The following is a 17,921-nucleotide window of genomic DNA, read 5'->3' as shown; positions in this document are numbered from 1 at the left end:
ACTACCAGTGGCCCACTGCCTTTTTATACCCCAAAAAGGACCCATTGTGGGTTACAGCCCCAATTTATGGGACATAGCAAAGGAAACTATATGGCAAAATCTGATATAGACCACTGTCAGTGATCCCATTGTCATATGTTGACTAATAAAATGGATAGTGATCAAACTGGTGAGTTTAATAGAACAAGAGCATGACTCGAGGGAAAGGAACAGAGGATGAGAAGAGAAAGCACAGCAACATCTCAAAAAGCCAGAGAGGTGAAGGAGTTAAAGAAAAGGAGATTTAACACGTACTGATCAAAAGTAGTGACGAGACATCAAAAATGATCAAAAATGATTTGTACTACAAGTACAAATAGAAGAACACAGCATCACTTTTAACACTGGAGAAAGCCAACTAGGAAGACAGTACAGTAGGCAGACTGAGCAGAAACATTTCAAAATGAAAACTGAAAAATCAAAAAAACCCCCAAACCCATCAAAAATCAAACTTAAGCCACCACAGTGCTGCATTTTCTCTCAAGTCCTCTTTCATCCCATTCACTGTATAGTGTTGATTCCAAAAGAAGCAGAGTGTCTGCTCCGTATTACACTGTATAAAAGGATACTGCTCCATCATGGACACCATTCAGAATCATAAACATCAAAGAATGCAAGAAAAAAAAGGAGGAAGGGAATAGACACCCAGGCTTGACTTGATCAAGACTTCTTAACTTTGGACTGAAACAAACACACTGACAAGCTATGAAGAGGTGGGAAAGGGATGGGAAGAAGCTTGAAAAATAAGGCTGAAGAGGAACAGTTAAGTCAGCTAAATATATATAGGGTCACTTTTCAGAGTTGTGAAACTGTGCCTGCTAAGCAAGGGAAGAGAGCATAAGCGCAAAGAGAGCTGGAAACCTCCCCAGTTGCACAGTCAGTTCATGGCTCTTTTGCCAAAAAGCCTTTGTGATCTTTCCAAGTGCACAGGAGGCTGACACCAGCTCAGTAGCAGGATGTCCCCCCAAGGCCATCTTGGTTTGTTGCCAGAGTCTGCCAGCCAGCAGAGTTTATCCTTTCAGATGAGTTTCACCCTCATCAGAGGTCATCCTTTCCCTAAGACTTGCAGAAAAGGTGCATTTTCATTGAAGGGGCAGGGAAGGTTGATGAGAGAAGCAAAAGACCAGGGGGGCCAATGCTCTTCTCCTCCTCTTCCACCAAGGGACAGTCTCAGGATGGCAGGACATCACAACACCAGATGCTGGCTGGGTTAGTTGAACTTTGAGGTCTCCCAGAGGCGATACAGTAACAAAGGTAGGACTGATCAACATCCTTTGAGGGTGATACTCTCAAAAAAGACAGAGTCCATTCTGGATTTCCCTATTTCCTGTGGGGTTGGGCAGGCTCCTTGGCACCACCACCACTGTACACACAGTCTCACTCCCAGAAGTGAGATTAAAATTGAATTAATAATATACACTGATCCTAGTCCTTGTGCTCAACAGCAAATCCACCCCTTTTAATTCAGAGTTTTGATCACACAGACTGTCATCTCTCTAGCAGGTCCCTCTGCAGCGTGAATCAAGCAAACAATTGCCTTTATAAATAATAGGAAAAATAGAAACAAGTGAAATAATCTTGATTTTATATTTGCAGTAAAGCTGTGACCACATTTTTTAACTTATAATGCAATACGATTTTCTCCAAGTCCTCTTTTAATTCCTCACAGATATTGCCTCTACAGCAGTTATCTTCAAGATCATTACAGTGTTGCCACTGCACAGAATTAAATTTACCGTGGCTTTATATGGGGAATGCCATGGTAACATTAATTACTTGCAAATGGTCACTGTCAAACACTGCATGGTGACCATGACATTCTATCATATCCTGAAATACTCAGATCTCTGAAAGGAGTCAAAGATAATCTTCTTCATTTGTAATGGGTCCTAGCAGTACAGAAAACTATTTTCCTTCTCCCAAACTCCCATTATGAAAACATAATGCAGCACTTCTACAGCAGTGGTTTAAACACAAGGGTTTGGTTTGTTTTGTGGTTTTTTTTTTCATTTTCACTCAGACTGGCTAAGATAGAGTCTGTGCAGATCTTTAATAAGTTACTCATGGGTTGAATACATGTGGGAAAATGGATGATTCAAAGGCAAAGTGTTTCCATCGTAACTGGTAGATGCAGTTGATTTAAAAGAAATGGAGTGCAGACTGTATTGAACAGCAGGACAAACGCTCCCCTTTGCTGAAAGGAACAGATCATCACACTGATAGCCAAGCATCACAATCTTGTTTGTCCACCTGGGACTTGATCACCAGCCCTTTCAATTAAAAGAATGATAATCTAATAATTAAGTCCATCACTTTAGCTCTGTGGAATTTATTCAATCTGTTCTAAATATGAATGAGGTCTTGAGTCAGAAATTACAGTTCAGCTGGTTGAAGTCTGGAAGGAGGCATATTTTAGCCAGCAGGATACATGCATTTGCAATGCTGAATTTCTTGGGGTCATGGATTGCCGTTTTGATCTGGGTTGCACAGCCCATAGTACAAAAGGGTCTTGTTCCTTGTCTGGGGCTCTTCACTGAGACTACAGACACAAACAAGAGTAAGAGCAAGAGTAGGAGCAGCAGACAATTTGATTTAAATTTGAGAGCACTATTCCAATATGGTACTTTAAAAAGGACTATAATGTTGATATTAATAGACCTGCAATATATATAAATACTATACTGAGACAATGATTTGCATTTTCAGTTTTGGAGAGAGGGAAATATAAACACAAACATGTTGATCAAAGTGATGAAGAGCACTACTTTTTAATGTAGATATAGAAGATCTCCATTTACTTTAATCAGGAGCTAAATTAAGACAAGAAATAAATACTCCAGATATTTATTATCCAACCTCTTATTCTTGTCAACAGTCTGAGACTAAACTGGTTAAAAATACTGGGAAATACATTAAAAAAGTGACGTGACTATCAAATCAAGACCAAATCTGTATTTCAAAACAGTCTTAGTATTCTAGTTCCACATATATAGGTTGGGAACCATATTCAAAATTGAATCTGAGTTCAGATTCCAAACAAGGCCACAGTATCACTGGAAAACTTCAGTACAGATTCATCTTTCATATAAATAGAGAGCACAAGACTTCACTAATAAGTGGAAGACAGTATGTTACCTGTATCCTGATTATTATATTCAGGAATGTAATAAAGGGACATGTAATGTAATATATTCAGGAATGTAACAAAAGGAACAGAGCATATGAAACAGCAGCAATGATCTTGCTTGCAGTGGGAAAAAGGCAGCTTGATCCTAAAGCCTGCAAAAATGCAAGTGTATTCTGCCCTAAAAGTGAAGAAGAACATGAGGACCGGGTCCTCCCCTTTCAATATTTTTTTTTTATTATTGTTGTCTTCCAGCAGACGGTTGGCAGGACAGGTTGAGATTCACCCCAGGAAACCTGTGCTCTACCTTTTAAGTAATAAAATCTCCTTCATATGCTGGCACCGTCTGCCCCAGGGAACTGCTGGATTTTGTTAAGTAGCTTCTTTGCTACTGCTTGTGTTTTTCTATCTAATTACAGCAATAGCCATGGCTGGTGTTAAAGCAGTAGTGAAAATCTGTGGGAAGAACAAGAACATTCAAGAAAACTGGCAACTACCAACCGTCCCTACTTAAAAGTGGCTATATCTAATTAAACAGCAGAATTTCTTCGCAATTTTATACTCTCTCTCCTTCTCCAGAAACTCAGCCCCTTACCCAGTACATTTTAAGAGAGAGTAAAGAACAGTGGAAATATTTTTCTGCCTTCAAATCTCTATTTATTACAGTCTATTTATATTTTCATGCTCTAGTACAAGCACAAGATTTCCATAAATAAAACATTAAATGCGACTCTTCTGCTTTCACTTTCAAGTTAGAATTGCATATGTGTGGTATAGTATTAGGATGACACAGCAAATGGTATAGCCTGCTCTGAAAGAACAAAATAACACATCTTCCCTTTCCATTACCATATTTTCCCCTTTCTACAGTCTTAAGAAAACTCTCTAGAATGAGCCAAGGATGCTCTCATGTCAAATAATCTTCACTCTTCAGATGGATAATCCTATTTTCCTGAAGAGCCTTCATTAAGAGGGATGGTCCCAGACAGAAAAGCAGACTTAGGTACTCCCAGGACAAGGTTAATTGGAAATTGGGACTGATTTTCAATTAAAGACCGATTTTCAAAGGCACTCAGACACTGCATTTGCCCAGAGACCTTTCTGGATCACAGCTGTAAATGCAACTCTGAGCACTGGGTGAGACTGTGAAGGGCAGCAGCTGAGGGAGCATATGGGACTGGAGGGTTAATAAACCTGGTCCTATGCTGCAGCAAGGCTTGGATATATCTATACATTCAGTCTGAACTTACTCATTACTTGCTAATATTCACATACTCCTGTGTCCATGCTGTCCTTTAAATAGTATATTTTTCTTTCCATGGTGTTTACTCCTGATGTATTTCTGGAGAAGGGCCACATGTTCCCTCAACACCCACTTTGCCCAGCTGAGTGAACCCCTTTCCTCTAGTCTGCCTTCACGAGAACATTTTGTCAAAAATCAAATCACCCCAGCCCATTTCTTTCTACCTTGTCCAAAGTGAATATTTTCTTGACCAGGACACAGGATTTGTGATTCCACATCACTTCCTAGCACTTTTATGTGGCATCAAAATTTTCCTGCTTCAACTGGAAATACCTCTCCCAATGCAGCCTCAAAATACATTTGCTTCTTTCATGGCTGAGGAAAAATCCACTTTTGTGGTTTACAATCATTCTGAGATTAAATACTGCTCTAAAGCCTTTCCCACCACCTTTCCAATACTCTGCTCTCAATATAGTATATATTATTCTGCATATATAGTGTATATCTTACAAATACACTGCAGTGTGTATTTTTCTATTTAATCTCCACATGTTTGCCTTCCATTTGTGGAAAACTGCATTTCATCCCATTTATTTTGTCCCAGCCCTCAAGGTCATCCACTTTTTCCTGGATGATTTCCCAAACTTCCTCTGTCAGGACAATGCCTCTCAGCATCATGGCATCAGCAAATTTTAGCTTCATGAGCACACTGCTAAGATTTGTGCCAAAACCCTTTCTGAAAATTAAAAAATACCAGTTTTTAAGAGTGAGAGCTGAAGGTCCCAGCTTGCAACCCCATCTCAGCCAACCCAGCACTTGCCACTCCTCTTGAAGCCAGCCCCTGCTCACTTTCCAATTTCTTTTCTAACCCCCATCTTCTCCATCTTAATAGCTCTCTGCATGGACTGTATCAAATCTTCACTCAAGTCCAAATAGATGAAATCTACTGAATTTCCTTGGGGTAGAAAATCAGTTATCTTATCAAAAAAGTTATTAGATTAGCCTGGCAAGATCTATCTTTAGAAAATCTGTGTCACATTTTATCCCATTTTTCCCTCAACAACATGTCTTTAATCAGTCTTTGCTTGAAAAAACATTCAAAGGCCTTGCACTAACAGCCTAGAATTTTCCTTGGATCATTTTTCATCCTTTTCAAATGTTGGGCATTACTATTATTAATCCTTACAGTTATGGCATCACTCCAGGCTTTGTTAAAAATATTTCCCTCTGACCCCCTCATTTTGTGAGGCAGTTTTTTCTCTTTGTTGGGATAGAGGTTATCTGTTCATCCTGATTTGAGTGCATTAAGCTGCATAATTTGCTCTCCTTTTGATTACTGTTTTTCCATTTTCATAACCTTGTTGCTGTGATTTATTTTTCCAATAGGATTTTCTTCCCCAAAACCAGAGGCAAAGTATTCACTTAAGTTCTTGGGTGATGGCCTCTGTTGGCACTGATGCACACCTCTCACAGGTGTTCCAGCATCTTTACATCCTCCAGGATTGTCATGATATGTTGCCACCAGAAATGAAGCCCCTGACTCTGACAAAAAGCAGTCTTTGTGCTGAGCAGTACAGGATGCTCCTCCCTTTCTCTGTTCCTCTGCTGTCAGCCTCCTGTCCCAGATGTAGTCATGCACCAGCAATCCTCCCTACCATGTCTAACACATTGGGTTTTATTCGTTTTAAGCAGAATGGAGGAAGGAAAAGACATGCAAAGAACTTCTTGTGTTTAGCTGAAGCAAGGGGAAAAGTACCCCTTGCAGACGTGATTATAAGGAGAAGCCAAAACCAGGCATCTGTTTGCAGCCAGGCAGTTCCAGTGCAGACTGAACACTAATGCTACCTTATTGCAGTAGAAAGGCAGGTCAACACAGTTTTTACCACTATGTCCCTTTTTGACAACAAATCACCTTCATCCCTGATGTCTTCAAGGTCTAGAACAGGGAGCAGAGCACCCACCTTCACCAGATTCATGCCAGCAGACAGTTACCTTGCACACAGTTCTCTACTGACTCCACACAGCTGCCCCAGGTGGCCCAAAGGGCCTGTGTACAGGCAAGGCTTTATTTAACTGTGGTCTCCCACTGTGATAATATCCTGGACACAAATTGGGTTGCCATCTCAGCTAGCTGTTGTGCATCCAGCACTCAATCCACCTGTGAAACCTACCTCCTTGCAAAAGGTGGAAACAACTGATCTGTCTAAAGCTTTCTCTCCTGGGGGAAGGTGACCATTTATATGCCTGTTCATCTCTGAAAGCTGGGGAGAGGGAAGAAACTTTCTGGCCCATCTGCTGCTGTAAAATGAAAAGAAGTCAGGAAGGATACAGGCAGCTCCTGACTGATTCCAGCTTCCCTCACTCCTCTGCCCAAAGCAAGCACAGCTCCTCTTTCAGGAGATGAAAACATTGAAAGAAATTAAGGAGATGGATTTTTTAAAAAGGATCAGAAAAAGAGTGGAACAGAGGAATGAAAGGCAGAAAAAAAAGCAGAGACAATTTGCACAGCCACAGATCAGGAACCTCACTGCTGGAGTATGTGATTGTGCTGGGAAGTGTCTCCACTACTCCATGCTGTAGTCCAGATAAGAAGCTGAACATTTGGGTTTTATCCAAACTGATCCTGAACTTCACAGCCTTTTGAGATCCTGCCAATCTCTCCCTCTGCCCATATGCAAGTTTTTCTCCAGCATGGAAGGTGATTTTGCTTTATGTGTTTGCAATGACAGGTTGTGAATCAACACAACAACCATGAAGTTATCACAGGGGACCACGGGAACTTTTGGGTTTAGGTCTCTGTTTTAGGGACTAAAGAAGACCGTGAATGAAAAGCCTAGAAACTTAATCAGTTTCAAGGTTCCACTTGCTAAACTCTTACCATAAAAGTAACAAAATTTATCAAACTAACTGCATTTAAAACCCTCCAGCTTTCATCTGTCACACAGCTTATTTTAAAAGCCATCCCCTGCAAAGTTGTATTCCCACATCCAGTGTTTGAATTTATGGAACTGATGCTCGCTGAGGAGTTGAGAGTTGGAAAGGCACCCTCCCTAATGGGGAGGCATGAAGGATTTGTGTTTGGCTTATGACAATCCGGAGTGCTGAGGGTCTGCTGAATATAAATAAAAAATTACAAGCTGCAAAGTTTCAAATTAACATCCTCACATTATTCTTCAGAAAAGTTTGGTCCTTCCTTTGATCTCAGGATTACAGACAGACAGGGTCTTATTTGCAGCTACACAAAGAACCTGCTGCACTATAGTGGCAGTAGGCACAGACCTTAAAATAAAACCCAAAGCACATGAATAGTCACTTGCAGACCTCTGTCAGCACTGTAGAGAGACTGTCATTTTGAGACATCAATGGATGAATTGGGCCCCTGCAGTCAAATACGGGCATACTGCAAAGGCTGGTCTCTCTAAAATCCAGAATTTGTCTCAGGAATCATTTCTCTTTTTATTCTCACCTGATTAATCCCAGACTGCGTTCTTCAGGCTCATTCCCACTTGCAAGACAACCAGGACAACAGCAATCATTTGTGTTCTTTGTAAAATGAATTCTTATTGGCAACTTATAAACTAAATGCTGATTTGTTCCCCATAATTAATAAATTCTTCTGCAGTATAATACAACTCTCTACAAGTTCAAATTATTTTGAGACTCCTGGAAAATTGTCTAACAGCTGATGGCATATTATATATATATATATATATATATAAAATATATATATATATACACACAGAGTCAAAATACAACTTCAGGAGTGGTATACTGTAAGTTCTTTTAATCCTCAGATATTTAACTGTATCTAGCTTAATTTTTAAGACAGAGGATGTAGAGTAGAAACATTATTGCCTTATTTGCAATCCTGCCTGAATACTTGGAGAAGTATTAAATTAATTGTGCCTTTTCAGAACCGACTGCTAGGTCTTCAGACAGTGTGTAGTACCTACACCTGTAAGTCCTGACATTTCAGTAGGGACACAAAATGCAGCACTTCTGGAAATGAGGGCCGAGATGGGAAGCAATTACAGCCAAGGTTTGAAATGTGAAACGCTCAAGATTTGGCTTTTGAAATTCAACATATTTCTTCAATTAAATATTGAATAGCTGCGACTATAAAAAGCCTATGTAGATCTCGAATTAAAGTATTATACTCTCTGGTGAAAGAGGAGGTCAAGGCCAGAGCCAACAGAAGGCAGCTACTCCGATGAAGGTTGTCACAGCTAATCACGGGAATCACCCCTCTGCTTTCTGTGCTGCAGGAAAGAGTGCACCCACTGCTGTACAGACAGGCAGACTGCTGAAAATTGGGGTTTGGGTACAAATTTGTGAAGCAATAGCAGTAAACAATTTCTACTTTGGCAGATTCAGAATGCCTTTTCATATAAAAATCAAAACCAAACATGTTCTTGACTCCAGAATGGCCCTAGATCGTACTTTTATACAAGTACACAATAATAAGGCAAAACAGACACTGAAAACATATCCTGGCAATAAATACTTTAAGACTCCATTAGAAAACCCAAAGGTCACATCTGATACGTGAAAAAGTCAAATTATCTAAGCTGACATTTACAACTGATTTGAACTGACATTAGCATGAAAAATACAATTTTACTGCAAGAAGTAGTCTTACCTATAAGTTTAAATGTGCCCTTTAAGCATTAATGCTGAAAACAAAGCCCTGAAAAATATCTGCAGCCCTGCCAATTACATTTCAGTACTTTATAGCAAAGCAACGTGAAGCAGACAATTAGCAGAAGGTTTCAGCCCCTCATTAGCAAGCAGAATCTAATAGGAAGAGAAAAGAAAACCACCACCATATGAGCTCTGATGAGCAGATTAGGGGCTCGATCCAGCTGTGAGATATTCAGGCACCCATTACCATTCAACCAGCTTATCCACGGATGTGAGCAAATACCAGGAGCTGATTTTGCAACACACACAGTGACGAGCCGGAGCATCCATGCGCCTCTCCAGGCAATAACAGAGCCCTCCGCCTGCCTGCTTGCTGTTCACCAGGAGAGAGAGACACATTTTGCACAAAGCAGCCGATTTGCGTTTTGTGGACTTACTTTAACTGTCGAGGTTCGCAGTCAACTCCCGGCAGCAGGAGCCTGGCTGCCTGCCGCACGTCATCGCTGTCCACCGAGAAACTGCGACGGTGCCCCGCGTGAGCCACGGCAACCCGAATCCATTCCATCAGGGGAGGCAGCACAATGAACGGCCTGGGGAAGCACACAAACATGAATGCTACAGTACCCTGGCACGGAAAGGACAGGTAGAGAGAAAGAGACACCAGGGGAGTGCATGTGTGTGCGTGTGCATATATATGGGAGAATATATATTTATGGAGAGAGAGAGAGAGAAGGGATCAAGCAAAACGAAAGAATGGGAGAGCAAACCAGCTCAGCAATTTTCAAGTAGGTCTAAATGAAGATGTCTCACCCTGTCACCAGAGCAGGATTATTTGAAGAGTGAGATTTATGAGCCACGTTCATTTATGGGGCTCCTGTGAGGTCAGTGCACCCGCCTGGCAAGCCCTCTTTCCCCTCCTCCCATCCTTCACACAATGTAATCCCAAAAAGAGGGCATGAGCCTGGCACAGGACCATGTCCTGCTCTGGCTGACACACCGGCCTGGGTATGCTCCCCTGCCACTTTACCACAGGGATAGGAGAATGAACCTGGGCAGAGAGAGGGGATGCCCCCATCCCGAGATGCCAAGGATGGAGAGGGGATGCACAAGGAAGTCTCCAGCATCTGCTGATGCAACGTGCACTTTGTGCTCAGCACGGAAAGTGGGGGACTTTGCAGCCGATGTGAAGGTTATCTTTGAGTGAGGTCAGAAATCAAGACCATTTTGTTTCACTTTTAGGAGTATCAAACCGCTACAGCTTTGGGTGCCAGCTGTTCTGCCAACTGGGCAAAAATATAGAAAACCAACCCCCAAAGTGAATGGTGGGACTCTGGGCCACAGCCTCACCTTGAGCAAAGTTTGGGCACCATCAGAGACATGGTCCTTCACTCCACAATGCCTGTGCAGCTCTGTGCCCCAGTGAGAGCTGCACAAGCCTTAGATGAAGCATGCAGCACACGATTTGCTCCACCTATGTTAAAAATTACTTGGGAACCAAGAGAAAAATGCCAAACTTAAATGAGAACCATAGCTTTAAGTCCTAGTTCAGAGATAAAACTAATAAAATGACTGCAGCTGAGCACCTTGAAGGTCACTGCAAGTCTCTTGCTTGCCTTTCCTTCTGCGGTCCCTTTTCATGGAAAAAGGGAAAAAACGCCTGTATTAGGTGCAGAGTAGGCAAATATTTTACATTTTAAATATACAACTTTACCTCAAAAGGATCTACCCTGAGAAAAATTATTTAAGAAGATGTTGATTCTGGAATATCTTTTCCTATTTATAGCTCTTTCTGCATTTATTTCCCTTTTTGAGGACTTGGCTTTACATAGCTCTGATATTAATATTCTTGAGGAGGGATGAGATATTTCAAAAGCACCGAAGGACAGAGAAACCCTGAGGCCACTAACTTTCCTGAGGACGCCTGGTTCCCAAATCTCATGGGCACTTAAATGAACAACCTCTTTTTGAAATACGACATCTTTGGCCGACTTGCCACTGTCATCATTATTCTATTCAAACACATTGCCGTCACCTCAAGACCAGGCTGCATTTGTTTCCAAGGTTTTTTGCTCTCCCCAGACCTGCCACGGGCCACATAAGGAGGCAGATAAGGATGGAACATCTTCTCCCACAGCTCCCGTGAAACGATTTCCATAACTCAGCTCATTTGTCATGAGGGTGTCGGGAGTCAGAGAAGGGAGAGTGGGGAAGCAGGGGTGTATCTGCTCCTAGAAAGTGATCTGCTCCCCAGGGCATCTTAGGAGTAGAAGGGACCCTCTTCTGCAGCATTAAATAGCTGAGGACAAGTGATCAGCAGGAGTTTTTTCACCACTTGCTGAGCAAACAGCAGAAAGGGAGCTGCAAATCACAGTGGAAGTGTAAAACTGTACGTAGTTACAGACATAACTTGGTTCTAGGAATACAATTAAAGGAAAACTCAATTCGAGGATATGTTTTGCATGAGTGAACACTGTTTGGATCAGAGAAATGAAGACAGGCTTGTACAGAGCCTTCCTATAACATCTGCTGGGGGAACAGAAAAGCAGAGAGCTGTGGCTGAGCAGGGGACTCTGCGGTTCACACTTTTCCTCCTCTTGTGCAGGTCAGAACCCCCCAGAACAAAATCTGCCCCACCACAGTAAGGAGCAGAGCAACTAAAAATATCTACAGGAACTGAGATAACTGCACTATAAAATTGCATTTTTTTCCTTTCCCAGACTTGCAAGCTTCAACAGAGAAACAGAAATGAGCATGGCTATTTGGTGCAATAAATCCCAAAAGGGAAGAGAACTGGCGTTCTGCAGAAGCAGGGGAATTTTCTATGAAGTCCAATTTCAGTCCTAGATAAGGATGCAGAGTTCACTCACAATATATTAGATTCCTTTTTCCAAGGCAGAAAGAAAAATCATCACTGCATATTTCAGCATGTTAGGGAATTTGTATTTTGAGAAGAAAACCAAATATGTCTGAGTGCAATAGGTTAAAAATACCCTTCAAGAGCCTATGCACCATGTGAAGGGGATTTTTTTTTTTAAAAACTGCTTGTGTGCCAAAGAAGAAAGAGGAACACTAAGTTATAAGGGTGTGACAACCCACAAGACAATGTGACATCAACAAGAAATATTTCACTTCTCAAATGGCACTGTGTGAAAATGGGTTAGGCAAACGCATCATATCACTGGTGTATATGTTGATTTATCTCTGGTACAAAGGCAGGTAACAACCAGGAGAGTTCAGTAATAATGTGTTCAAGAGCAGATAAATAGCAAGTAAGTCACCTAGTTATATGCTTTGGAAGCATGTCTTAATTAAACTAATCTAACCATGGTAGGAACATGCTGGGCTTCTGCCTCAAGGATATGGAAAGTCAGGAGCAGCTCAACTGCTGCAGAAGCACCTTACCTGGGCTGCAGGTCAGTGAGTGCTCTGACCTCCTCCTCCTCCAGCCTATCTCTGTACTTGTGCTTAACTTCAAATGCATGCTTCCATCCTCTTTAATTCCCTGCAGTTCAAAGTTAAGCATGGACTTAAGTAGTATCCCCCCAAAAAGATGGTTTTTGGCACAGACTTGTATTTTCCTGAGCTGACATCTAAATGGAAAAACATGCCAGATCAGGAAGCAGGGAGAGGTCTCTGCACAGAGCAATTCCCATCCCACGCGAAGGAGCTGGGAGGTGGAGGAGGGATGGAGGAGGCCAACATAAAGCAGATCCCAGAGGGCTGGACCCTTCTGGGCCCTGTGCCCCTGTTCTCAGCAAGGGGGTAGCTGGCTCCTCTCGGAGCATGCCTTCATCAGAAAAGGCAATTATGAGTGCTCCACAAACCCTCACATCTCTGGTTCTTCTTCCCACGCAGCATCCTTCCTTGTTTCCTCCTGCTGCCAAGTGCTCCTCTCACATCTATTTTTGGACAGCTGGAGGACCCATAAGCTCCTGTGCCCTGAAGACATCTGCAGGTAATAACCTGCTGGCACTCCCCCACAAGGGACAACCATTTGCCTTCCTCTCCTGTCCTGCTATCAGACATCCCTTTCCTCATCCCCTTCACACATCCCAGCTCCCTGCCCTGCCAGCACTCTCCCTCTGGAGTAGGGCCAACAACCCCTCTGTATCCAATGAGACATCAAACCTATCTTGGTTTTCATGGGGCTAATGTCTCTGGGGCACTTCAAATTACAAAATGGCTCATCAGAAAAGCAGGTATTATGGAGGGGAACTAAACATAACGTGTAATCCTCTCTAATCACACCATCTTAACCACATGAGGGCTTGCCTAAAACCTGCACTCCCTCCAGAGACATGCACAGCCATCCTGGGCTGCCCACCATTCCTGTCCCTCACTTGCTGACACACAGAGATATTAAAAGTCCTGTCATGCATATGCAATAACTCAGGCTTTTTCATTATTATTAGTGTAAGTAGTACTGTTATTGTTATTGTTGTTATCGGTGGCAGTATACCTTTATATAAACAAGAGAAATTGTCAGATGAAAGACTATGAGAAATGTGCACCATAAAATGCAATAGGATGCTTCATTATTTTTGCGTGGGTCTGTGAGAAGATGGATGAAGCTCCTGTCTGGATACCACCTGCTGCAACGTCAGAGCTGCAAAGCGCTAGGGCCAGCACTCTGACAAATCCCAGCTCCAAAGAACCCCTGGCCCTGGTTTTTCATTGTCTCTACCATCTCCACAGAGTGCAGACTCCCTGCTGGCCACTGACCAGCTTCAAAGTCTGCATTCTGCCCAGTCCTTCAAGGGCAGAGCCACTACACACACAACCACTCCCTTCTGATTTCCCAGCAGCTGGAGCAGTTCCTCCCCTCCCCAGCCACTCTCTCTCCCCTATAGCAAGTAATCCACCTTTTTGGCAGTACCCCCCTTGTCAGGAAAGCAGTGTCCTGCCTCACTTCCTTCTCCCAATTCCCACTGTGGGAGTGACTCCTCAATCGTTTCTGCCAGATGATGAAAGTCCCAAACTGGGAACTATTGTCTGTCACCTCCTCTGTTGTGCAGACTTAAACTGCCTTCCTGATGACACACTCATCACCTTTGAACACCCCTCAGCCAAGCTCAGTCCTCCCACGCTGCTGTGGCTCACCAACCCTGGACAGGCCACCAGCCCCTTGCTCACAGTAGAGCCTGCAGCAAACTCCAGGTACAGGAGCTCATCAGCACACAGGAGAGATTTCCCAAACACAGTGCTCATAGAAAAAAAAATCATTTTTTCAAGTGCAGCACAGCAACCTCTCTCTATTTCCAGGGGCACTTCACACTGCTCTTTTTCAGACACCTATGGAGCCCTTGCCCTGCCACCTGCGCACAATCGCTGCCCATATTAAATCAAACTCTAGGGAGGGGAGTGGCTTGATAGTCTGTATCACAATAACAGACAAATTCCTGAGGGCTAATCCTATTTGGACATGAATTCCCACAACTATCTCCCGTTGTCCCTCCCTCAGTTTCACCAGCTGAAGTGGACACAGCTGAACAGACTTGACCTTGCTTTAAAGCAGTTCAATTGTTACAACTGCTTCGGATGATTTCTGTTTGCAGGATCCTTTAGCTACTGAGGAGGATGGTAATGTTACAGGTGTTGAGTTTCTTCTCACTCCAGCCAAGGAATGCTGACTGCAAAGCTTTGTGGCAATGGCTGGAAAATTGCTACACACATATCGCTGCTGTTTAAATTTTCAAAAGCAATCAAGTAAGACTTAAAGGTGCTTCTGAGAAGCATAAGGCTGTAGTTTTACAAGTAAAAGCCTATCTAGATAAAGGTAGGGAGATGTTTCTTCTTGCACATATGAGTCAGCAGCTTTAACACTGTAAAAAGCTCTTTACATTTGTTTTGTTAGTTCATGTTTTTCATGGGTGGTTTTTAAAGAAAATCCCAACATATAAATGGAAAAGCCTCCACAGTTCTGACAGATTTCATTTAGAACATATGATTAAACTATATATGCAATGCTAGTCCACTTTTAGCCTTATTGAAAGATAGAAAAGCATATTTTTTTCCAACGTATAGAGCACATTTTAGACGGGTTTCTGGGCTGCAAAATTCATTTATAGTTACAACATAAGCTCTTTGTCTTCAGAGAGAGCAAATACTTTTTTGATGCCTTCAAAAAGCTGCCAGTCCAATCCTTTCCAGAGACCCAGCAATTCTGACTGATGCTCCATGCTGAGTTCATGCAGCTACTCCATGCTAGGCAGCTCCTCTGCCACCCCAGAAGTTCAGATAAGGGTGACACAAGCAGCCAGCCTCTGACAAAACCAATTCTGCATTTTCTCCAGGCCAAAGGGTGAAATCTCCATGCTCTCACACAAGCAGTGTGTCACCCTCAGGGAGACCCACCTAGGCAGAGGGAGGGTTTACCCTCATGCTTTTGAGCACCAGATCATTGGTGCTCCCAAGTCCACACATAGGTATCTGCAAATCATGGTTTTTGAACCTGCATCCAGTGTGGGAACAAGCTGTCCCTGTTGCCTCTCCTGCACGGAAAACATTAAAGGCCAAGACTTGAAACACAACTGAGTCAAAGTGATGACTCAGCCAGCAACCACAACGGGGAGATATTTCACTGGCAGTTTTGACATCAGATTTGACACTACTGGCAGTGGCATAAATCCCTGAGGGGACACCAGCATTCGGAGTGCAGCACAGGACAGCCTGGATACCATGCTGTTATCACAGGGCTGCACACAATTTTCTCTATTTAAAAAATCCTATAGCCATCCCATGGACATCCTAAGTCCAGCTGGATAAATTAGATGTAGAATACAACCCCAGCCCAGCAAGGATATGCAGTGTAATAGCCGAGCTACAAATACTGCCTGAACTATTTCTTGTGACATGTGCTGTCTCACACGCTGCAGGCAGCTGCCAATACCATTGCTGAAGGGATTTTTAAAAAGGGAAGTTTGATATTTAGGATGCAAACCTAGAGGATTTATATAAGGATGTATTTGGATTTCTTTTCAGTTCCCAGTCGAATCAACTCTAGTCTTAACTTTGACTTCAGCAAGGCTACGGCTTTATCATGTGAAGTTTCCAATTAAACAGTGGATAAAAACAGATAGGGTTACATGGGACTATGGCATACTGGCACATCAAGCATATGTAATCCCTTCTGCATATACAGGTTCATTCAGGTTTCATAGCAGAACTTCCATATTCCCAGTGCTTTACCTGTTTCTCATTAGCATTACCCACCATTCTCTCCACTCTCTGTGGTCTTTGCTGAAGACTGCCCTATCCATGGAGTTTGTACCATAACATAATTTAGATCAGGGACACATTTCCCTAGTGATCTTTTTACTGAAACTGTCCTATGGGTATAATCTGTACTGCAGACACGGCTGTAGCAATTACAAAAATGTTTTGAAAGAGTTCAAGTTTTTTTATAGCAGTGGAACACTCCTCTCATTAAGGGGGCTGCATCACATTAATTAGCCAGGTACACTAATAACTATCCAGAGCACGAAACAAAATTCAGATAACTCAAACTCTCTCCATCAATCACAAATGATTCCAGGCTACAATTTGCACACATATACACATGCAGGGACGCGTATTTTTTTGTGTGTGTGTCCATGTGAGCGTGCAAGGCAGGCAGAAAGATAAAAAGCAAGCAATAATAGCCCATGGGAGTTTCCTAAGGGATTGCTCCACATATAGGGAATAGTATTTAAGGAAAAGTAAAAAGAAGGTTAAAACCAGACACGTATCCATCAACTCAATTAAGATGCAAGGAGAAAAGCTAATGGCTGCCAGGTGGTACAAGGAGTTAACCCTCCTGCAAGGTGCAGCAGCAGAGGAAGCACTGGAGAAGGAACTCTGCTGTCTGTGAGCAGAATTAATGGGTGGTTCTGGACCGGCTGAGCTGCTGAGCTGCAGCTCCTCAATGAGTTGTTAATGGGGAACATGGCAAGTTAGGAAGTAATGAGGACTTTGTCAATACAGCTGTGGATAAAAGTGGGTAAGGAACCACTTAAGGAAAAAAACATGACACAAATCTGCAACTACAGATTCTGCGCTTTCCGGTGCTCAAGAAATTACTTGCAATATTTTTAGAAGCATTACAGAGGCTGAGAAGCAAAACACAACCACGGGACAGATCTTTTTATTAAACTAGAAGCAGCAAGCAAGAAAGAAATCTTGGCAACAGCAGCCTCATCTACAGTTCCTTCTCTTTTTTTTTTTTAATTCCTGGGAAAGCAAAAGAATGAACAAACCTAAATAACTCGCACCCGCTGCAGGTGGAGGCACTGGAGGAGCACTGCTTTTGTACGAAACACCCAGCACAAGATAAATGGCTCCATCACATCCTGGCTGGGTGCATTAGGGAAGGGGGACTCCACAAACAGGTCCACCCCTTCTCCATACCTCCATGCCTGCCAAAATAGCCATCTACATGGTACCCATTTTCAGCAGAACTGGCTTGTGCTGGTGCCAAAAATTTAGAGAGTTTCTGCCAAAGTGACCAGATTGAAAGAATATGAATTTGGGGCGGGAGGGGATCACACATCCATCTTATAGTTGGGTTTGTTGGCATTTAGAAGGTGGGGAATGTTTTTCACGTTTTCTGAGCAAACCTGGCCTCTTTCCACCTCCTCCCCCTCCCATGAAAGCTGACTCCCCCCTGCAACAAGTTTTGCTATATAACTTTTCCCTTTTATTTTATGTAAAGACAAACACTCTTAAAACATACCGCATTCTCATTTCTTTACCTCCATGAAGAGTAAACACAGAGAAAGGCTCCCTAGAAACAAAGTGCTGGATTTATTCAAAGGTAAAAATCCCATTTTATGTGTCCCCCAAGACTCTGAGGGAGGTACTGCTTTTTGAGCTGGAAAGTGCTAAGCCAGGGAGCAA

General features: G+C 42.7%; 1 protein-coding gene across 1 annotated transcript in view; it reads right to left on the bottom strand.

The window, feature by feature from the left end:
• Positions 1-17,921, bottom strand: part of BTBD11 (BTB domain containing 11) — a 71,577-nt gene that overhangs the window by 37,362 nt on the left and 16,294 nt on the right. Inside the window, exon 3 of the mRNA XM_018080653.1 lies at positions 9,485-9,637. Coding sequence (XP_017936142.1) covers positions 9,485-9,637 — 153 coding nt within the window. The remainder of the gene's footprint in view (positions 1-9,484; positions 9,638-17,921) is intronic.

The sequence above is a fragment of the Manacus vitellinus genome, unplaced genomic scaffold (assembly GCF_001715985.3).
Source record: "Manacus vitellinus isolate BGI_N305 unplaced genomic scaffold, ASM171598v3 scaffold_5_pilon, whole genome shotgun sequence".
NCBI classification, from domain to species: Eukaryota; Metazoa; Chordata; class Aves; order Passeriformes; family Pipridae; genus Manacus; species Manacus vitellinus.
This window is presented reverse-complemented; position numbering and strand designations above follow the sequence as displayed.